The sequence below is a fragment of the Anoplopoma fimbria genome, chromosome 4 (genome assembly GCF_027596085.1).
Source record: "Anoplopoma fimbria isolate UVic2021 breed Golden Eagle Sablefish chromosome 4, Afim_UVic_2022, whole genome shotgun sequence".
Lineage (NCBI taxonomy): Eukaryota > Metazoa > Chordata > Actinopteri > Perciformes > Anoplopomatidae > Anoplopoma > Anoplopoma fimbria.
The window spans coordinates 25,028,347-25,052,912 of record NC_072452.1 but is presented as its reverse complement, the minus strand read 5'-3'; the positions used below and the strand labels follow the sequence as shown (position 1 = coordinate 25,052,912).

The following is a 24,566-nucleotide window of genomic DNA, read 5'->3' as shown; positions in this document are numbered from 1 at the left end:
TTTATGCTTTTAGATGCTTGTTTAAGAAAGGAGATGCACTTATGACTTCTGGTGACTAGTAGTTCTCTTGAATACCTATGTTGAATACACTTCCTGTAAGTCGCTTTGGATAAAAGCGTCTGCTAAATGACTGTAATGTAATAATGTAATGTAATGTACAAAATATCAGAGCTCCACACAGAACAGCGTTGAACACAGTGGTGTTTTTCCCCTCCAGCTTTTAGTAGAGTGTCGGTGTAAATGACTGAGTGTTGCTCCTGCTGTTACTGAGACTGTTGAAAAGCTGTCGGAGCTGTTAAGCTGAAACATTTTGAAGTTTGGAGAGCGGGTCGCTCAGTCGGGGCCGTCGGTAATACACCACCTTCCACTGAGAGACAGAGGGATGAGGAGAGCTTCCCCGTGGACTCTCAGCTTAAAGGATTCTTATTTCTCTTCTTTGGAAAGTTGTTTTTTTATTTTCAAACCTCTGAGAGAGCCGAGCTGAGCGGAGAATGATGTGTATTTTCTGTTTAAGAGGGGGATCGCTTCTTTAGGAATGCATGGAGGGCGGTTCATCTTAAGCACACACAGATGATTTCAGTGCTGGATGATTAATGTAAAAGAATACATTATGATGACTTTTCTGTAAAATAAGGAACATTTTCATTTTCATGCTCTGCAGAGAGGCAGATTTGGATTCACTCTCTTAACAGTCCAGTCCTCTGGATACTTGTACTTTGTGTACTTGCATCAATTGTGAAGGATCTGATTTTAATCCTCCTTCCTCAATTAATCAGTTTCACTGTGAAATGCGTCACGCAGAAGCTGAACAACTGTGTTTCACTGGGACTTTGAGGTTGAAGGACTCGTTGGATCCAACCATGAGGCCCCTTCAGAGTCCAGTTTGTTTCTGCTGGACTGCTGTCGTTTTATTTATCATGAGTGCTGATGAAGTCGGGCTGATGTCATTGCAGGAAACAAGTTTAAGATAAGATTCAAGAGTGTTATTGTTACTCCGGTTATACAAGCACAATCATGTGAAATGATTTTTGCTGGGAGGCTCCTAAAAAGAAAGAAAAAATATTAAAAAAAATGTCAAAATACATACAAAATATACAACAATTAATATTATTACGAATATATAAGGAGCAATAAATAATAGAAACAGGCAAATACTGACGGGAAAGTAGCATGAATCAAATTCGTATCTGGGCTAATCAATGAATGTTCTTTTAATTAACCTTTATTTACTCAGGTTAATCCCAGTGAGAGTTGGATTCTCATTTACAAGAGAAAAGATGGCGGCGTGAACATTTCACACCACATAAAAACACCAAAAAGAGACTTAAAAAAGGGGCGGGGCAGGAAAAAAATCCACTTCACTTTGCCTCTTAAATATTTTAATTAATTAAAATATATAAAACTTCTACTGATAAGTTAATGAGGAATACATAAACACAACAAACCAACAGGACGACTTGCAGCTGGTTGACTGACTCTCACACACCTGTGTCTACTGCAATAACAGACACACACACACACACACACACACACACACACACACACACACACACACACACACACACACACACACACACACACACACACACACACACACACACACAAGCCAGTGGCTGCAGGTGAGGTTGAGGACCCAGGACTCTGAGATCTCTGGACCTGATCTTCCTCTTCAGGTCCTCGGGGTTTATGGAGGTCAGTTCTGATCATCAAGTCTCTCAGATTTCACCTTTCAACAAACGGAGCTGAGCTTCTTCGGCTTCGACCAGGCGAGCTGCTTCACAGTCTGAGCTCTTCTCACATTTTTCAATCCAGACAGACACAACGACATTTCTTCAATTAGCAGCGAATCATTTCAACAATGTGTTTTCTTTTCTTCTTTCAAACCTGAAGAGTCATAATTCATCAAAATGAAATGAAAATGAAATATAACTTAAATGCTTAATGACTTTTCTGTTCACCACATCATCAAAATCAGGTCTGCAAGATTTTTCTTAGATGATATGGTTTTGTTTTGTATATTTTGCATTCTAGAAACAGTTCAGGAGGAAGATTCTCCCATTTATCGTCTGCCTCAGAGTCTTTCTGCAGGTTAACAATGAAACATCTCCTGCTGTAAGCTAGTTGTATTTTCTCTTCTCCTCTTTATGTTTTCGTCTTGTGATTTCCAAAAGCAGAACAAGACGCTCCGCAGTTTTACTCTTTCAGATAAACTTTAAGTCAACGCCCCGTCCTCATTCCAAACTCGTCTCTTATTGACGCACGGTTGCACTTTAAACGCGTGGTTAACGTTCTGAACTCAAACAAAACTTCTTGGTTTTGTTAAGGAGAAGATCATTAAAATAAAGTTGTTTTTTAATGTAAATTAAGTTACATAGTTGGTTGCACAACCAACTCTGCTCCCAGCAGACCACATGACCACATGACAGTAATAACATGACAATAAAAACCTGTGCAATACATTACACATTACACTGTGCAATAATAGTTAAAAAAGTTAAAATAGTTTTTTTCTGTCTGTAAATATAATATTTCAGTTATTGTTGTTTTTCTACTGTTTTTTTTTTTATTGCTTATTTATAATACTTTTTTATCTTGTCTTCTTCTACTATGTCTCTTGTGTGCACTTTACTCTACGCTGCTGTAAGCCTGCAAATTTCCCCGCTGCGGGACTAATAAAGGATTATCTTATACATTACTGAAGTAGTCAATGTAATTTAGTCAATGTTTACTTTTGCTTGATCACGAAGACTCGTCCTCAATGCAACTCAAGGGTTCAGACATCCTCCTTCAGGACAGTCATTAATGTTAGGGGACACATTTGTCCCACGAGTGTCCATGTTGCATACATCCAGTATTATTAATATTTCTATAAATGTTGTTATCATAATTACATTACTGTTGTTATTGTTTAATTTACCATTAAATATAATTTTCTATTAATTCTGATCTATTTTTAAATGTATTTATTTGGATTATTTACTCCCTTTTTCATTTTTATCTTATATATTTTATATTTTTTATCATGTATTTTGTTCATAAATTTGGATTTCAGTACTAAAAAGCACCATTAGGAGACAGGATCGAAACCCTTTTGTAGCTAAATATTTTCTAGAACACAGCCACAAAAGTTCTGGTCTACATCTCCAAGGCATTGAGAAAGTTCATTCATTAGTAACGTAGTAATCTGGATGTATTGCTCCTGAAACATGAAGCATTTTGGAAACATAAACTAAACTTCTCACCACACGGACTGGATGAAGAACTAGACCTGACATGTTAACCTTTGTATGGGAAGTTCAGCTGTTATCATTTAGTTTGGATACAATTTGTTGGAAAGGAAAATGAAATCATTGGTTTGTTCTTTTGACTGGATTGGTGTGTTTTTAATTTAACGATAAGATGATGCTGTAACATGTAAAGCAAACACAGGTGATCAACAATGATATCCAGACCGGACACAAACAGCCATCCTGCTTTTGTTAACCCGTCCTTCCATTCCGTCTTCCTCCCCATGCAGACTTTATTGCTCGTGATACTGCGTCACCTTAACACACCGCAATGTGAAATTACATGCAAAATGCGAAAAAACACAAAGCAATAACTCCCATAATGACTTGAGAAATTGACGTGTTATTTATACGCCATTTGGTGAGGCTTAAACCAAAATGCACCAATGTTTTTTTTTTTTTTTTTATTTTTTTTATTTAATTTAATTTAATTATTATTATTTATTTTTTTAATATATATATATATATTAAAAAAAAAAATAATAATAATAATTATTTTTTTTTTTTTTTTAATTATTATAATTTTTTAATTTATTTAATTTATTTATTGTATCCATTGATTTTATGTTTCATCTTTTTTACTGTTTTATCAGGGTTAATATATGTTGGGCCTATCTGTTTTTTTTTAAGTGCTGTACAATAATAAACGTATTATTATCTTGAAGGTTTTCTTTTAGTTGACCTCTCCTCAGAAGGTCAGTTGGCCCTCAAGCTGTAATTGACATTTCATTTTCCTCACATAACGAGGAGGATCAGTCACTAATCAGCCGGCTCTCCCACCTCGTTGCTGCCCTTTCCACAGGTGGAGGCGGCCGGCGGCGAGGTTTGCGGCGAGGTCGGTTGTTATTGGCTCTGACATGTGAGGGGCCCTTTCAGCTGGACGTCTCTGTGGTCGTTAATGATCTGACCTTACAGACCTGAACGGGTCACATCTCAGCCACTCAGCTCTTGATTGGCTTTGACTGCATTGGAATTAAATGCTCACGGCTAAAGAGTGTTACCCGAGAGAGGAAACGTGCAGGGAGTCAGGTTTCATGCATGTTTGAGCTTCTTTGCAAATTTGAGCTTTGGTTGATTTGTACTTGTTAACAGAGAAATTAATTCTTCTCAGGTTAAATGAATGAATAAACTCATCTCTACTTTAATTCAGTGACAGAGAATCCATCCATCCTGAGATTCTGTGACACCTCTCCTAAAGCATCCCCTGCTTTATGGTCTGTTTGACTCTAAATGGAGCATCATTTACTAAATGAACATCATGCTGTATTGAAGAAGACTTGAAACTAGAGATTGAGACCATAAACTCATGTTTACAATGTTTACTGAGGGAATAAATCAAGAGAGAAGTAGAGTCATTTTCTCATAGACTTCTATACAACCAGAGGAGTCGCCCCCTGATGGACAGGAGAGAGAATGCAGCTTTAAGACTCTTCAGCCTTGGCCTGATTCCAACACAGTCTCGCTGCAGTTTGTGAAATTGTCTTGAAATGCAATCGTTAATATAAGTTTTGTTTACGGGGACACAAATAGTTAATTTTGTGCCAATTGAAAATACTTATTTTCCGGGACGACATTCCGTTACAAACCAACGTTAGTTAGATAAATAACAACTTACAACATTATGAGACCTGCTGTCAAACACAAGTCTCGAGGGTGAAAGTCTTCCGTTTATTGGACCCATTCACTTCCTTACATTCCTTTGTCGTGTGGGCGTCTTTCATTTGTGTGTCCGCTACAAAAAATGATATTAACCGCTTTCTACTGGCATTGTTTTCATCCTGAGCATTACTGATAGGTTGTAGTGAAGTGATACTGACCACTCTTGTAGCTGGACATTTACAGGAGATCACATAAAAAATAACTTTTCATAACATATCATACGAACCGTTGTATGAGCATATGTTGCATGATTCTAGTAACTTTTTGCAGATTTTTTAGCTACTTTCCGTTGAAAATAGTCAGCAACAATACTGTGCTGAAATGCATCTCTCCAATTGTAGCGTCTCGTAATTGTTGCTGGTTGCGTTAGCATTGCCAGTTAGCTCACCAGCTACAGTTCTTGGCCAAATTGTAACTATTTCACACCTACCTTTTACGCAAATGACTTTCCATGAGCCAGTTTCCAGGGAGACCAAACACTAAGTCATCTGACGTTGGATTAAAGACGTATTTGCAACACTGATTACTTGCTTTTCTTTCCTTTGAAGTGTTTGCATGATTTTGTTAAAATACTATAACGAGACTGAGGAAGGAAGGATGGAAGACACTCAGCTGCCACCTCCCGTCACCTCTCTTTGCTTTCTTATCTCTTCTCTCCTGTCACCTCTTCTTTCCTTCATTTATCCCCACACTTCTCTTTATCTCACTTTCCTCTGTTCTTTCTTTTCATCATCTGGTCTCCTCTCACATTTCACTCTCCTTCTCCTCCTCTCAGTCCTTCTCCTCCCGTTGAATACAGTTCAGAGAGACGGTTGTTGACCGGCGGTGTTGCTCCCGGCGATAACTCCTCTAAACTGACAGGACTCTCCCTCAGATATCCCCGTTACCGCAGCAACAGACTCAGACTACAGAGGAGGGCGCAGGGATGGATTGTGTGTTTTGTGTGTTTTTAACAGAGAGAAAGTAGACAGCTGTCAGTCTGGTGAGACGTTTCTATGGCCTCAAATGATGGAGACACAAAGATTTACATATTTGTAATTTTTTTTACTTTAATATCTAATATAAAGCAGTTAAGACATTTAAACAGAAAAATACACATTTTGGTAATAAATAAGCTTATTCACTTTCTTTCTGAGAGCAATACGTAATTATTCTTAACTTATTAAATACAGAAGCTTGCTCCGTGGCTCTACGCTTCAAACTATGATGCTCTACATACTTCTCTAGTGTCAGTTTTACACACATCAATTTCTGCTTGTTGCCAAACTTGTTGCCAAACGCTGTCCTGTCAAAATAAATGTCAATGTCCTCAGGAAACATCTTGATAAGTTTGAGCAAAAAATTGTGGTTTGGGTTAAAATAAATACAGCTGTTAAGTTACAATTTGTTTTAAAGCTGCCGTGTTGCCAATGTCAAATATGTCTCATGTTTTCATGTTGGTTTGTGATGTATTTTGAATATTTTTTAACTGTACCCAAGACAAATTTCCTCCTCGGAGACAAAGTTTACTCTTCTTCCTTGACTAGGGCTCATAGACTGTATGTAAAAAGTGGACGTAGTCATCGTGACGCCACCCATTGGTTTGTGGACTGATGTTTTGAAGTCTTGAGTTCACGGTCACCATCTTGGATTACGGCCGTCGCCATGTTGTTGTTTTTTTGGCACAAATTCATTTATTTTATTTTTTTTACCATTTTTGGAATGCTGAGGACTGAAGTAGAGACAGCGACCTGTCAATCACTGTAGCCCCGCCCTAAAGCATCCCCTGCTTTATGGTCTGTTTGACTGTAAATGGAGCATCATTTACTAAATGAACATCATGCTGTATTGAAGAAGACTTGAAACTAGAGATTGAGACCATAAACTCATGTTTACAATGTTTACTGAGGGAATAAATCAAGAGAGAAGTAGAGTCATTTTCTCATAGACTTCTATACAACCAGAGGAGTCGCCCCCTGGTGGACAGTAGAGAGAATGCGAGTTTAAGACACTTCCAGTTAACACAGATGTATAGTTGGAAACAAACAGCGACATGGAGGTGGCAGCTCACAGTGAACCTTCTTTTTATTGAGACATGTTTTTCAGGGCTTGGTTGGTTTCTTTTTGTCTCATCAACATTACAGACATTCAAAGGAAACATTCTCCATGGCGATGTGCAAAAACAGCAAAAGAAAGAAAAACGGGTACATTCTCATCGACTGTTGGCTTCCAATGCGAGAGGCTGACCTTCAGCCAGAGACGGTTTGTTTTTTGATATTTTCTTTGTTTTTTTTCAAACACACAAACAACAACAAGCTCAGTCCATTGCATTGATTTTTAGCGCTTTAAAGAAGAGGGAAAAAAGGAACGGCATTTTAAACCCTCAGTGGGCCAATTATATTTGCTTCTGTCCTCAACAAGTTCTACAAACTAAAACCTTGGATTGATTTGTTAAAACCAGTTCCTCTTGATGTAAATTCACATCCATATTCTCATTTTTAACTCACTCTTTTATTTAATATCTGACTTTTTAACTTTCAAATGAAGGCAAGGGGAATGTGTTCATTTTGTTTTAGAGAAACTCTGCTGGTCTCTACATATGACGATGCTCTTTTGAGATTTTTGGAATCACACATTCATCTCCCAGTTTTTGGTAATTTGCAGGTGAAAAGATGCTTCGAGCTCAAAACTCAGCCAAAGTCTGGAGATATCTATAACTCTTGTTTTAATATATTTCAATGGTTTTATTTCGTTCGATTCTGCTTCACATTGAAATATAATAATTTATGCAGTTAAAACTAAACTTAATGTATATATAACCTACTTTACCAAAACCTTTCACATTTTTGGGAAAACATTTTTTGCTGTCTGAAAGACAATAATGTCTGCACAATCAGAATGGAGCCGTTAGTCCATTAGCTTAGCATAAAGACTGGAAGCAAGATGGAAAGCTAGTCTTTCTATGTCCAAAGTTCAAAAATAGTTTGTATTTATATATTTTATTTGTATTTTTGACAGAGCCAGGCTATCTAGTCTCCTCAACTTCCAGTCTTTATGCTAAGCTAATCAGCTCCCAGCTTTAACGGACAGACATGACAACGGTATTGATCTTCTCATTTAACTGTCGCCAAGAAAATGTAAATAAACTTATTTCCCAAAATCTCAAACTATTGCTTTCAGTTAGAGAAATGACAAACCTGTCGATTTTGGTAGTTTTCCATGTTAATTAGTCACTTATTCAATTAGTTTAATGAAGTGTTTGACAGTTTGGGAAATGTGTTTGATCACTTTCTTGCAAAAGGTTAGATGGTCAGATTGATGTCTCATGCCTGTATCACAAACAGCTGGTTAGCGTAGCTTAGCATAAGTAATGGAAACAGGGGGAAACAGCTAGCCTGGCTCTGTCCAAAGGTAAAAACAAAACCACCAACGAGCACCTCCAAAGCTCTCCTTCACATTGATAACCTGCTAATTATCCAGTTAATGCCTTCTGGGTAATGAGGAACAAATAATAAGCAATTAACTTTTAAAGACCTTCCCTGGGTTTGAAACGAGCAACATTTTGGCACAAAAATGGAACAAAGACAAACACACATTCCCTCCGACACATAGCCCTGTTTAAAGTCCTTGGTGGACCTTTTAAATTGGGGAAGAACTGGTCCCAGAACAGCCTGATCCACACACACACACACACAGTGGGCTCATTAAAATGCAGCAACAGCACCCCGCTTACTCATACTACATATGCAACATTAAGCCTCCACTTTCCAGGAGTGTGAAACACAGTGTTGTGGTCAGAATACTGTTCAGAACTTAATTACTCATTTTAAAGTCTCTTTTTTTTGTCATTCTCATGTTTAATATTCAAATATGAAGTGTAAAGTAAATATACTCACTGCTTGAGGGTGTTTAATGGCTAATTGAGCTCTTTTGTGAGTTTTTGGAAACTGAAATGAACAGCTTTGACGTTCGTGTTGGAAATGAAAGTGCACACAGTATTGCTTCTGAATGGCAGAGACACCGTGTTTCGTCTTTTCTCTCCACTCTGGTTTTAAGTGTCCGAAAAACAAAAAACACTTCCAAATGTGAGAAAAAGTCTTCATATTGGATCCAAGCAGGATGTGGCAGAGGTGGGGAGTCCGTCCCACCTCTGCTGTTCTTGTCCAAGGCCGAAGAAGCCGATGATGTGAGGAGGTGAGACAGTCCCAGAGGATAAAAGACTTGATGGCTAAGAAGCACAAAACACCACCGTCGGCTTTCTCCACAGAGGACAAAACTCCAGAGGTCTCAATCCCAAATGTTTGTTCTCAAAGTCAAGTACTAAACTTCCAATGTCACGTCCATAACAATTCCTTTTTTATTTTAAACAGCCTTGATGATTGCGAGGTAGACTTTACGCCATTCATGTTACTGGGTGTGCACCATAGAAATAAAAAAGGAGTAGGACCGACGTTGAACTGTTTTCGGTGTTCATTTGACTTGTCCAAAAGAATATGGTGGTTGTTGTTATGGTGAAAAAGTTCTGTTGAAGCTCGCTGGGAAGAGGGATGGCTCGCTAGTTAGCCAGGTAGGCTAACGTTAGCTTGTCCTTCTCTAGAGAAGCAAGGACCATTGGACCCAGAACTGGCACTGGCCACCAGCCAGCTGTTTGGCTCATTGTTCTGTGACCATAATAGCATTAAAGCATGGTGGAATTAGTCAGCTAGCTAACCAACCAGCTGGCCACTTTTAAAGCTTGATAATTCCACCATGCTTTAGTACTACACCGGTTACAGAGAATGAGCAGGAGAAAAAAGATGTCACTGATTTGGCGATAGCAATGTGCTGTCCTAATAGATGAAGCATTAAGTTCTTAAATTTGACTCATTGCTACAAAGGTCGAAATGGTCACGGTAGATGTAAAAATGGCCGCCGCTATGACCATCCTGCTGCACTGATTTGAATCAGAATGTTCCTTCTACTCCTATTTTATTTCTATGTTGTTCAAACTTGTGCATATTTGATTTCCCATTGCAGAGCATTGCTGATTGACGTTGAATTGTATGTTCAGCTTCTAGTAACACAACTTTGTTTTTTCTGTCTTTGCCTCTGTGTCAAGACCTTGGTCGTATTAATAGGAAATTACAAGATGAATCAGCCTTGTGGCCATAAGCCCCATTTCCCCCATAGACCGCATTTATAAACATCTGTGAGGAGATTGTTTTTCTGTCACAGTGCTAATGTCAGTCTGAAAGCAGCCTGTAGATGGGATTAGTGTGTTAACATGGTCAGGTGTGTTTTGTGTTTTATATCTACAATGGCAATGCACATAATTAGGAAATAGGCTATATATATATACATGTGATACTTTGAGAAGTGACTCAACATCCCCATTCAGTCTTGTCTTTGCTGACCTTGCAGCAGAGCAAGTTTCTCTTTGAGATGATGTTTGAGTCTGAGCAAGTTTGAATTTTACTGAGCTGGGAAAAAAAATCGGATTTGTGTCTACATCTCAGTCCGTCCATCCTTTGTCTCTTTCTTTCTTTGTCCCAGTGAGAGTTTGGCTTCAAAATAATTACTGTAAACACCAAGGACCACAGCCAAGATGACTGTCCGCCTCTATCACAGTTCATGTTAAATCTAGACATTGAAAAATGTGCACGTGTCACCTTTTAATCAACCCTCCAATGTATTTCACAGTACTTAGTATTCCCAAAAAGCACCAATTAGTTTTTCTATTCAATATATTCCTTTTTTTTGGGGAGAAAAAAACATTTTGAGCAGCGTCGGTCAGATTTAACAGCGTTGACGCCCACCGTCCTTTAAAAAAATCACAGTATAGTATAGTATATAGTATATAGAGTTTTTCAGTCTTGAAATTGGTTTAAAGAAAATGTTATGCATGAAAAGACTTAAGGGGGAAGAAGATGATCGCAATGTTTGAAAAACCCAACAACAAATGTAATTATAGAGTTGGTAAAAACATAAGTAAGATCTTATTTTTTATAAATTTGAACAGCAATTCATGACTTAATTACCAAAAGAAGGCGTGATAAAACACATTACTAAGTTACTCCCTCTAGTCTCTGCCTCCTTTATATTTGCAAAGTCTCGAAAGTTCCCTGAAGGCATCACTGATAACTCTGTATGGCATCATTTATTTCACTTTGTCTCTCTCCTCCACCTGTCCTCCTCCTCTTCACCTCCAGCTATTAAAGTTATTCTTCTCTCTTTCATACAAAGTGTTTTTCCTTTTTCTTCATACAGTAAAATTGATTTGTTTTCTTTTCCCTCCATAAGGGGTTCTCCTCTCTTTGTCAAGTTATTGTCTTTTTAATGGCATTTTCTTGTCGCAAAAGTAAAACATGACCCCAACTCTCCCCATCAGCGTCTCAGCAGTGAAACTTGAAGATGATCAGGACGATCCTCTTGTACTCCTTCCTGAAGTTGTGGTTCAAGGCGCCGTAGACGACGGCGTTGAGGCAGCTGTTGAAGTACGCCATGAAGTAGCTGGCCGTAAACAGCCACTCCGGTATCAACCGAGTCAGCCTGGAGTCCAGCGCCACCGCCAGGCCGATCAGGTTCAGCGGCGCCCAGCAGACTGCGAAGAGCACGAACACCACGAACATGGTGAGGAAGTTGCGGAGGTCGTGCGGATTGATCTTCGTCCGCGAGTCCGGCTTGACCCTCCGCCTCACCTGGATGACGAGGATCCAGATTTGCAGGTAGCAGTAGCTGACGATGCTGATCGGCAGGATGAAGTGCACCACCACCACCGTGATGGTGTAAAGCGAGCTGACCGACTGGGCGAAGGTGCAGGAGTACACCCTCGGGTCATACTGCAGCGACTCCACGAACCAGTTGGGCACGATGGCGAGGATGGTGAGCGCCCAGACGAGCACGACGTAGCACATGGTGTTGCTGTTGGAGAAGATCTTGTCGTACTTGAGGCTGTGGCAGATGTAGCAGTAGCGGTTGATGGCGATGCCTGTGATGTTGAAGATGGAGCCAATGACGCTGAGGCCCATGAGGAAGCCGCTGATCTGACAGTGGATGTAGCCGGCGATCCAGCCGTCGTTGAAAATGGCGGTCAGCACCAGCGGGTAGGGATAGATGGCGACCACCAGGTCAGCAAGAGCCAGGCTCACCACGAAGGCGTTTCCTGCAGACGAAAGAGAAAGACGGTTATCAGCTTGTGGAATATGAACAAACTGTGAAAGGTAAGTTACCTCTAATTATTCTTGTTTGTCTTGGAAATACGATCAGATTCAAGTGTTTAAGTGAACAAATGTAGAGTTGTTTCATATTGCTTTTAGTCTCTCTGATCCGCACCTCCAGTCTGCCTTATTAAAGGATCATACAAGTGTACAAATACTTATATGCATCTATTTCACACTCCTTTATATTCTCCTTCAAGGGTTCTGATAAACATTGTCTCTGAAGTTGCCAATCGCGTTAAAATGTTGGCGGTAATCCATCTGCTTGCAATTTACCATTAAATAAAAGAAGAAGAAGCAGAAGTCAATTGTTGAGATAATATCTGGTGATTGCACAACAGCTGTGTTCGATAAGAAACTCAATCAATGGACAGAAAGTTCTTAGATAATGTAGATAGTCCATTAATCGTTAATTAACTATTTCATGTCATTTATGGAACAAACTGCAATGTTCCTCAATTCCAGCTTCACAAATGCGAAGATTTGCTGCTTTTCTCTGCTCGTATCATCTTCAACCAAAAATATGTCTTGTTCTTTTTCTTTTGATCAGGAAAATCAAGACTTCAAAGATGTAACATTGGGCTGATGGGCACTTTTCCCTGTTTTTAATGGATTAAAAAATCAATCAATTGGTTGTTAAGACAATTGAAAGAATAATTGATGAGGGAAACAGCAGGTTTAGAGCAGAACAGAGTTGGATATTTTCTGGGTATTTTTGTAAGAGACGGAGAGAGTCAAGAGGTTTTGAGCCAACAAATGAAATAAATAAAATTAAACAAATAGCCAAACTCCCAGTCGGATCCCAATCCCAGTCCTCTCCAACTTAACATCTGGTTCATTACTCCCCAAACCTCATCACTGCCGCTTGAATGCCTACAATGTGACCGCCATCATTACATGCTAATGAATTCAACTGTCCCAAGCTGCTCCTGTACGTTTTCAGCTCAATAATCTGCACTCTAATTTATTTAGACACCACATAAAGTTTTCAATGATGGACCATTGTTGTTTCCCAGGAGGGGGGGTAAACACTGGTTTGTATTCCAGCCACAGTGCATGTTTGTTAGAGTTTATTCAATTTTTTTTGACTCAGCCAAATACTCTATGCATTGACAATAACAAAGTTGTGACCCAGCCTGTGTGCTGTAAAGGTCTCCCTCATGGGGAGATGAAGTTTGTGGGCCTGATTTAGGGGTTTAACATTTGCCTGTCACCCCGAGTGGACCGAGCTGCATTTCAATGAACCTCTCTCAGCGTTTTAGCCTTTGTACAAAGCTCCCTTCATTAAACTGTCCCATGTCTGTGCCGCATTAGTATGGCAGGCAGGTATCTATTTCAGATTTACTTATCCCTAACTTTAATAAAATCATTTCCCCAGTTTTATTTCTTGGTTTAAGCTCAAATCAACTTGGTAAAGTTAGAAAAAACATCACGTTTTGTCTTCAAATATTAACGTCACATAGTAATGTGACAAAGTAACATGTCAATGCAACATGTCAACACGTAACCCACGTAACCCAACAACATAACCCGAAAACACAATGCTACATTGTAACGCAACAATGTAACGCAACAATGTAACGCAACAATGTAACGCAACAATGTAGTGCAACAATGTAGTGCAACAATGTAGTGCAACAATGTAGTGCAACAAGTGCAACAATGTAACGCTGCAATGTAACGCTGCAATGTGACAGCGCAACGCTACAACGCAATGTGGCAATGTAACGCGGCAACGTACCACGGCAACGCGACAATGTACTTTGTGAAAATAAATGACAACCGCTTATTGGAGTTTTTACTTAGCGTAGCTTTACGATCATTACAACATTTCGTAACAAGCGTAAAGTCAACGTTTGCTTTTGGTTTCACATGGGACACAAACAACGGTCTCCTGAGTGAAAGTCCTGTGTTTGCCGCCTTCAGAGGACTCCCTAACTTTTTGTCCTCATTATTATACCACGTAACTTTCAATGATGATCGATACGCTCAAAATACCAAGCCACTTGGATCGAATACAAAAACAATGTCATTCAACGTATCCGTGGTTTGCAGAAAGGTACAATGCCAAAAGAAATCATGGCAACTGCTGGCATCACTATGAATTATTTATACTGCAGTATACTCCAGACTATACTGTTCTGAAGAACTTTCACAGTTTTAGTAAAGGAAAGTTTTTGGTGTATGCACAATTGCATTCCTCTTCATTGTATTGGGGTGGAAACAGATACAGATTTGCATTCACATTTTTACACCCAAGGCCTTTGGATGCTATAATCAGATCTCATTAACAAACTGGCAGGAAGTCTGACACCGGAGCTGAGCTGAAACCTCCAGCGGCTGAGAGGTGTGTCTCAGCCCTGAGCAGCTGCTGTAATTGATACGTTTTGGTGGAAGCTTTAATCAGATTACGTGTTTACGCCCAGAGGGGAGTGTGGTCGTTAACTGTTGCCGCGTTAATAACACCTTGTTCTATCTGCCACGCAGCACCATTCAGTTTGTATCACCCTCCAGCTCCATCTTCATTAAGAGGCTTCGACTTTAATATTCTGGATGGCAACTCCCGGTCTCCGGCGTGTCACAGAGGGCTTGTTAGGGAGGAGATTGGAGAACAGAGACTGAGGGACTCGTTGTTATCTGCAAATCAATATGTGTTTTTCCTCTTTATTACTGCGTTTACCCTTTGTGACTATTCCCAACAATCTCATTGTAAGCTGGAGCTGAATGATAATAAACAAGGTTGGGAAACGCTTTCACAGTAAGAGTTTTAATTCCCTGTTTCCAGCTGTTGCCTAGGCCACATTACCAGGCAGCAACCTCCGGGTTTGAAAAGTAAAGCCAATGCTTCATGTGTTAAAGCTGCATTCTCTCTACTGTCCACCAGGGGGCGACTCCTCTGGTTGTATAGAAGTCTATGAGAAAATGACTCTACTTCTCTCTTGATTTATTCCCTCAGTAAACATTGTAAACATGAGTTTATGGTCTCAATCTCTAGTTTCAAGTCTTCTTCAATACAGCATGATGTTCATTTAGTAAATGATGCTCCATTTAGAGTCAAACAGACCATAAAGCAGGGGATGCTTTAGGGCGGGGCTACCCTAAAACATTTATAGAATTTTAAAAACAAATAAATGTTCAGAACAGGATTAGAAGTTGTTTAAAAACATACCTTAATATTGTTCAAAGACCAGCAACAGTTATGTTTACAACATCAAGTCACTATATGACGTCATTAATATCTCACTGGAAACTCCGTGGAAAACAACCGGCTACCTAAGTAGATATAAATGGCTTTTTCTAAGCTAAGAAAACATCACGATTTGTAGTTTCAGGTGATTATACACTGATTAAAACATAGTTAGACATATTATATTCAAATTCTTCCAATTAATCCCCCTACATTTTACAAACTGTTCCTTTTTAAAGGTTCCATGTGGAGTTTTTTTGTGTATTTTTTTACCTCTTATAGCACTATGAAGTTGTTCTTCTACAGTATGCCAAATAAACAAAGTCAGGGATAAGGGGAAGACTGAAAACATTAAACAAATTGTTCAAAACAATATTTGTTGAGAGACTCTGAACATGAATTTTGTTTGTTTACAAGGAAACTCCACGGGAAACCTTTAATCCTAAATGAATCATGTATTTCAGACACCCAGCATCACAGTTCTTACCGACACAGGAGTCTAAGCTCCGAAATGAAACATTAAACACAACCAGTTATGCTAATTAGCCTGTCCATTAAGACAAATTATGAATTAAAGAGCACAGATTTCTATCAGTGTGGGGTGATCTTTTGCGTCTTGATCCAGTAGTTTCAAAGACATCAGGGTTTTTTTTTTTCTTTCACATTGAAATGCAAATTTATGCAGCTGTGAAATCTAATTAGCTCATCTGTTCAGTAGAGGGATCGGTACTGTGAACTCTTATCTAGTCGGCTGTTCTGGAGTTACTGTGTTTGTAACATCTTGTCACACACACACACACACACACACACACACACACACACACACACACACACACACACACACACACACACACACACACACACACACACACACACATCGTCTCGTAACCACGGAGACTTTGTTCTAATGCTTCACTCTTCTCGTGTTTTCATTTGTTCCTCTCAGCAGTGAGCGAGTGTGTTCGAGACAGCCACCGTCGTTGCTGTGTGTGTGTGTGTGTGTGTGTGTGTGTGTGTGTGTGTGTGTGTGTGTGTGTGTGTGTGTGTGTGTGTGTGTGTGTGTGTGTGTTCTGACGGCAGCTCTGACTGCTTGTACTTTGTTCAAGTACAACAGCAAACACTGCTGTCACACACAGACGGGTAGAAACGGAGCAGCAGTTTGTTCAGGGAAGAAATAGACACTTTGAGTCAACCTCCGGCTGACGTTTCTGGATCGTGTCGGAGTATCTTAAAGAAAAGTTGGAGGTTATTAAATTGAGGCTGAGAGTTTAGAAGGTCACGAGTTCAAACTTCCCCTGCAGAACTTTCCACAAACCAAACTGAGGTTTCCAACATGCGTACGAAATGTTTAATCATAGAATGTCCTCAACCAGCGAGATGCTTTGCATCAGCAGAACATCTGTGCTGCAGCTGGAGGCGATTGGCCACAGTAGCTGCTCAGCCTTTGATCAATGGATGGCTTCAGTGATTAGTGGAATGGTCGTTAGCCGCGGTGCAGATGAAAGAGGACGATGACGAAGATGATGAGGAGGTTACAGGTGAACCAGGAAGGCTAATTGGTCTTTGGAGTTTATTTGTGTTTCGAGATATATTCAACCCAAAAATCGTTGAGTTTCAACTAAAATTGTTGACTAGTTTTCATTAATTTCTATAGAAATTGTAGAAGAACTTGCAAAAACACAAATTCTTACCAAGTAATTTGTCTAATAACTAGTCAAAATATCTAATAACACTTAATATAAGACACAATCACCTAACAAGGATAAATTCTGTGAGAAAGACAGACTACTTTTTAGACTTATTGATTAAATGAAATACTACTTTTGACCATAACATGCTCATTTTGACACATTTTCTTTAATTATTACGCGCAAAACCTTGTATTTTTTGTATTTTTTTTTTACTTATTTTTGAAATCGGCTTCTTTCCAGTGTAGAAGTCCACTTCTCAACTGTCCATCCACATTCTCACTGTGCTTAAGATTTGCTCATATCTTTGCCAAAACATGACTAAATGCACTGATGTCTGTTTCAATCCTAAAAATAATTGATGCATCCATCAGTTTCTGTGTGCAGAAGCTCAGACGAAGTCCCTGCAAATATTTGCCTCAAGGATGCATTTCCTGTTTCTATGCAAGTATTGAAGTCATAATTACAGTTGAAAGCTCAAATTATTCTGAAATATATGAATATAAATCATTTTACAATCTAGAAGTGCTTGAAAACAATATATTTTAGGTAATAAAGACCAGAATTGAATGCATATGTTGCTAATAAGAGCTGCAAGGATAACGTATTGTTTTAGTAAAAGTTTCTAAATTCACTAAAGGGGTATTTACTGACCTACTTTATATCGGAGAACAAAACATAAACATCTCTATTTACTAAAAACACATTGAATTTGAGATGAGGGAACCAGAAATACATAAACATTCTTAGTGTCTGTGTTTTAACCCTCAAATCACTAAATCATACAAGTGTTTCTAGATGTCTAATGACGTGAACACATGCACATCTTTCCCATCTCTTCTATCCATCTCATTGGACTGAAGGCAAACACGACCTGACCTTTAAAGCACCGCCCCCTCTGCTCTCTCATTGGTCAGAACTGTTCAATCTAAGCCAACTCATTGGCAGGACTCATCAACTGTTCATGTGTCAGAATTGTAGTTTACTGATTGGCTCCATTTACTTCCTCAAGAAAGGAAAACACCAGAGTCATGGCAGACAGTTTTACAGTTTTACTAAGACAAGTTTAAATCGCCAAATTTGACACATTTGGTTGAAAATATGACAATATGCAAAGAAAACGTCTCTGTTTCGGAATCTATTGTCTTTACTGTGACTCCAAAAATGACAAAACTTGCCTTTCAAGCCTACAGGAGGTGAGTGTTTGATACTCTAAAGGTAGAATAAATATGGTAATTAGTACCATTTGGTTGGTTGTGAAGTTGCATTAAACCACCCGTTCTACATTTTATTGTGAAGCCGAAGATTAGGCAGGGTTGTTGCATCTCAAATGTATATAAATATATATAAAATCATGGTGCAGCACCTGAGCAGTTAAAGGGAACTATATAAAAGAAATCACAGCCAGAGTGTCTGCATCTCCGGTTCAGGTGTGCTGCTGCAGGACGAGGTCGTGCAGGTGGCTGAGGTCGGGACGGCCTCATCAGGCGTGATGTCGGGGGGAAAATGGAGGCCGTGACTTTGTGTCGCAGAACACATGCCTTCACCACACAGCAGACGTGTGATGTTGTTTTTTTAAGCTTCCTGTCGCTGTTGTTGTTAACTCCTCTCTGCAGACCAGGGAGTCTTACTATTAGGACTCCCTGATGTATGTACTATGGCTGAAATGATAGTCATGATAACGATATCACATTATTTATTGCAATTATTAATTGATTTTGTAACTGAGGTTGGTTCATGACACTTCTGTGGTTCGCACAAACCACAAAAACAAATATTTTTCTCAGTTTTTTTATTGTTCTATGAATTTTGTCCATTGTAATACTTCTGACTTCTTTAATAAAACAGTGTGAGTTTGTTTGGCTATTTTGTAAACTGACTGGCTCAATGAGTCTTTGCTCTCAACCAGCACTTAAATCTTACAGTTATAATAGTTTAATAGTTATATTTTAGGTAACCAGAATAGTCATTATTCACACAACAATGGGCCTGAATATGTAAACCTTCAGATCTAGTCAGGTTCGGAACAAGCGGCTAAAAATCTACAACAAATATAGAAAGTAAAGTTTTGTGGAATTTGAATCTCCTTCCTATTTCTGAGGCCCAGCTGATTCTTTGTTAACAAAAACATTGCCAGATTGTCCATCTCTACTTTAAAAGCTGTAGGAAATGCTTTTGTTGAAGCAGGTACTGCACCACACAGCTTTTATGAAAAGGTGTTCTTTCTAAAAACCCTGACAGGAGTTTCAATAAATATGTATTTCTCCTTCTGGACAGCTTCGACCTTGTTCAGGCAGAGCTTATATTCCCTTAAAATCTGTAGTTAATGAAAAATATATATTCAGTGAGATGAAAAGGGAAAATGAAGTCTGCCAGAGCTCAAATTCATAATAAAACAAATAGATTAAAATGCTGCTTTTACCAGCGTAGTTAGCCTAGTTTTCTGTAGGTTAGCAGCCGAAACAGGCTTCACCGAAAAAAAAAAAAAGGGGTTGGGTCCGGATAGCATTCAATATTGAAGACTGGGGGGTCTAAGAGGGACAGTTATCGCAGACAGTTAATAACTTTTAGTAATTAGTTGGGAGCTTCGGGGCTCTTTGAGATCCGTCAGAGCTCCTCAGAGTGAACGTCTAGAGATGTTGAGATGAGAAATGAACGTCAAAGAAGAATCGGGAGCTCATCTCACGAGTAAACCCCCTCAGTGGGTGGTATTTAAAAGCAGACCCCCCCACTTCCTTCTGGTTTAGAGCTGTTGGTTCGGGATCGTAAGAGAAACACCCAGAGAACAGCCATCTGCTCAGCTTTACTTCTCATGAAGCAGCGAGTAGCACCACCCACCATCCCAACGCTCAAAACTGACCAAACTCCATCTGCGTGGATCTGCTGGCATTTATCACATATGGATAAATGATGTGTCACAGACTGTAAGATGAGTTTATCCTGTTCTTTAAGAGCAGATTAACTGGTGAAAGGCATTCCAAGTCTCCTCCGAAAGCTCTACAGAAGTTTTTTGACCACTAGGAGTGCCAGGGAGCGATGTTTTGATGAGTGGGTCCCATCGATGCACAGCAATGGTTTCATGCTGCTCCACTGATGGTTGTGGTTATTCACAATATTCCTATTTGTCTTGGTCATAAAGGCTGCAACAATTATGCAATCATAGTACAGTGACGGACGTAAAGTGTTTTCTGAGCCTGTTTGACGCGTCTGAAAGATTCTTTGTTTGTTTGTTTTTTCGACATCACTTTCATTGCTCTGTTTATTTACTGAAAACCAAACCCAAGCTGAGATTCTGAAACATAATTTACTTTCTGAAAATACAATATTACCCTCTGCGCAAAGTTAAAGTTGCTGTAACCTGCCAAGTAAGCTTAACAAAGCACGGAGAAAAGAAAGATACTACAAACTAGAAAACATGGATGTAAACAATGCAAGAATGGAAAAACGTTGCTCCATGTGCCACAAACAAGTCCACCACTCAAACTGAACGTTTAAAGTTTTGCTGTGATCTCAAGTTGTTTGTTGTTTCTACTTCTTCTTCTTCTTTTTCTTCTTCTTCTTCTTCTTCTTCTTCTTCTTCTTCTTCTTCTTCTTCTTCTTTCTTCTTTCTTTTCTTTTTCTTCTTCTTCTGTGTTTAGAGACAGAAGCAGTAAAGAAGAGAATCCAGAGGGTCAGCTGGAGTTCCTGGTAAGTTTTGAAATCAGTTTGTCTGAGCTGCACACATTCACTCTTCACAGACGCACAAACAAAGTAAACTATCAGCAACGTGTCCTCATACAGCGATTTGTTTGATATTTTACGAAAAGTTACTCCTCAGTTATTTTTGTGCGTTTTTCTACGAAAGTCCAGCAACACATGTCTATTTCCTCTTGTTACATATAGTCTTTCAAATAAACTATCATATTCACAGGAAACTACTTAGATTAGGTTTTAGGAAAAGGTTGTGCTTTGGGTTGAAATAACTGAATGTGGTGAAGTACGGAAGTTGCATGACAAATAAATCAACATGAACTTCTAGTTTCACGTTCTAGCTTTGCGTTCTTTATAAAATGAAAAGTGAGGTGTACCTATTACATAAGATAACGTACAAACTGTTGTATGAGGATATCAGCTGAGTCTATAGAAACTGTTACCATATGTATAATATCTTATCTATATCTTCATTGTCCTACGAAAGTCCAGCAAAACACTTCTCAATTGCTACTCATTACATGCATACAGCTTTTCAAAATAAACTTCTGTCCTCACAGGAACTCAATTTAGGCAACTTAAACACTTAGTTAGGTTTTAGGAAAAGGTGCCGTTACGTGACAAATAAATCAACGGTGACTTCTTTTTTCACACGGAGAACAAACCACCAGGCCACCAAGACCCGTTCTTGGAGCTTACAGACTTGGTAGTTAAAACGTCCTGGTATTAAAAAAGACCAGCTTAACCACAGCTTTGGTGCCATGATGTTACTCTGAATAAGAAAGATTAAAGATGTGTTTGTTTCAGGAGGTGATTGTCTACGAAGCTTCAACACTTAAAGCTTAAACTCTTAGAGTCAAAGGGTTGCTCTGGAGAACCATCAGCGACGCTGCAGAGAGCCTATCGTCCTTTAACTGCACGATCCTCAACGTTAGACACTAAGGAACCTTTAAAGTAAAGCCGGAATAAAAATGCACGTCCATGAATGGACCTGGGTGACATTTAGAGTTCATCACCGGCCTGGCTCGCTGTGGATTACTCTGCCCAGATATGGGACTGTCCTCTGGCTCTGGAAAAAAAGGTTGAGGACCTCTAATCCACCGGAGATCAATAAAGACTGTCCGACTCATTCACGCTTCAGCAACCCTTTTTTTGGGCATGGGGTTTTTGAATGAAGGTGTCTGTTTTGTGTAGATGTAGTGACATAATGAATTGTAACAGGACTTAACTAATATGATCAGGTGATGTGTCTCTGACAGCGCAGATGGAAAGGGGTGATTAAATGGATGAGGGGGGAACAGAGATGAAATACTAGATCAGAGGTAGGAGAAGAAAAGGGTAGGAGACAATCTAGGAGATGAGAGACCTGACATGCCAGGAGAGGAGTGATTACAAAGAGATGAGAGTGATTGAAAAGGGGGAGGTTGGGGGAAGGACAGTCAGAAGAAGAGTCTAAAGGAAATGGAAAAAAGGACAAGGAAGGTGGAATTGGTTGGAGAGGGAAATTGAAGAGGAAGGAGTCGAATTGAGACGAGAGCTGGGAAGAAAAAAGGAGGACGGGAAGGAAGATGAGATGAATGAGGAAGAATAAATGAGATAGGCAGTTTTCCTCCTCCAGTCGGCCCAGTTTCCCCTCAGGGAATCCAGGGATCTGTCTCCGGATTAATGGAAGAGCACGGGGAAACAAATAACTTTTTTTTCCCTTTGTTTTTTGGCGAGCTAAAAGAAATGACCCCACTAGGGATGTTTTTTTTTCTGTATTGGTTCATGGACGGTGCTCAGCGTGGAGCTCCGGAGCAGATTCAGATGCACAGCTGGCAGGAAATGATCTTGGGTAGAGATAAAGATAATGAAGTTACAAACACGTCCAACTATCAGCCTCCCGCTCCTTAAATTCACCGCTTTCTCCACCCAAGATCACTTCATTTGTGATCTTATCACTTGACAATCAAGACATTCACGTCATTGTTTTAATGACGATGTTCACAAAGTCCTATAGATTTCTCACTTAAAGAATGGCTACTTTTGACATAACAGCCATTGTTTAAACTGTGAGTTTGGCTTCACTGCTCCAGGATGCAAAGGTCATCAAAAACCCTTCATCAATATTCATCTATTGTCCTCACTAAGTGCCTTTAATGTGATATTTACTCCTGCTGATGGCTCTGCAGGAGCATGCTGCAGAGTGAAAGATAAGAATTAGGAGCCTGGATTGTATTTGTATGTTGGGCTGGCTGAGCGGCTGTGGCGTAGTGGAGAGCAAGGTAGTTCTCCAATCAGAGGATCGGTGGTTCAATACCCGGCTTCGGCAGTCGATGTGACACTTAACCCCAAGTTGCCATCGGTGTGGACTGGATCATGAATGTTAGTTAGAGTCTGATGGTGGCACCTTGCATGGTAGCCTGTCATCAGTGTGTGAATGGGTGAATGATATGTAATATACTACTGATTGTAAGTCGCTTTGGATTAAAGCGTCTGCTAAATGACTGTAATGTAATGTATGTTTGAGGGGTTCCTAAGTGATCGGGTTATTTATTTATATAAATTGTACATAAAACCTGATCTATGTATATAAAAAACTAAAGAATAAAGAAATAAAGAAACGTTCACTTTTCCGCCACTTTGCATATGTGCAGCTGATAGAATCAGTAAATATGTGAAATCAGAGATGAGGCATTCATCAATAGACAGGTGCTGGCTAATAGATATCTGCACAAAAAGACAAAACATTACCACACACTGCTGTGTTGTTCATACATTATTTACCCAACAAAGTGTTTCCCTTTTCCTGCAAAAAGCAACAGAGTGCAACAATGTGAACGTCCTCCAGCAGAGGATGTTAATTGTCTCTTAAGTCCTCTGACGTCATCGCTTTCAACCTTTTGATCAATCAGCTTCAGTGGCTGCTGGATATTTTTCAAATCTGCCAGCCACTCATCTTCCACTTCCTTCAATACGCGTGATTATACCGATTATCATCTCAATGTTGATTTCCACAAAGTTTTAAACTGCAAAGCGGTAAAAACCTTATTCTTTTTCACAATGTTGTGGCAAACAGTAGTGAAACATTTTAACATTTTTACCACAAAGATGTAAAAGTGAGTTGAATGGGGAAACTCTGCCTCCAGATTCACCTGCTCTCCATGAACATATACTATCTTTTGGGGGTCTGTTATAGTTTTTTTTTCCCTGTGCGTCTTCCTTCTACAGTCCAAGTTGACTAAGGATTCAACCTTGCAACTTTTAAACCTTCCACAAGCTTCTCTAACATCAACGTTTTGCGTCGGGATGCTGTTGTGAATTGATTTTCTTGCCTGAATTATTAATAGCTTGCAGGGGAAGCATGCTGCAGAGTGAAAGATAAGACTTAGGAGCCTGGATTGTATTTGTATGTTTGAGGGGCTCCTAACGGATCGGGTTATTTATGCACAGAAGTCTTGAAGGCTTGTAGTCCACATCAGTCTGCGGCTATTAGATCAACACAATGATTACAATGAGTCACTAAGTAGGGCTTCACTACTTTTAGTTTCCAGAAGTCCTTGACCCTCAGCATCACTGCAGAGATGCTCCAAAGAGAATGTACTGTACGAGAGGCTGACAAAATATTCTGTCAGCGCTGCAGTTTTTTTATGAGACTAGAACAACATGGCACAGCGTTTGGAGCTCGATCATCTGCAGCAGCAAAACACTCAACACGTCAGACTGTCCTTGAGAAGCACATCAAGCAGAAATGTGTTCAAGGCGCTCAGCACGACTCTGACAGGAAATAATAAAAACACCAAGACAGAAAAGTTACAGAGAACAGAACTCTCGGCAACTTCTCCAACCTGATCTGTTCTGTTAATAATCTCATAACGAAGTAACAAAAACTACAATTTAT

The 24,566-nt window shown here is 39.5% G+C and overlaps 1 protein-coding gene across 1 annotated transcript in view; it reads right to left on the bottom strand.

Moving 5' to 3' along the window:
- Window positions 1-11,296: 11,296 nt before the first annotated feature.
- Window positions 11,297-24,566, bottom strand: part of mtnr1al (melatonin receptor type 1A like) — a 14,041-nt gene continuing 771 nt past the window's right edge. Inside the window, exon 2 of the mRNA XM_054597149.1 lies at window positions 11,297-12,066. Within this exon, the coding sequence (XP_054453124.1) occupies window positions 11,297-12,066 (770 nt within the window). The remainder of the gene's footprint in view (window positions 12,067-24,566) is intronic.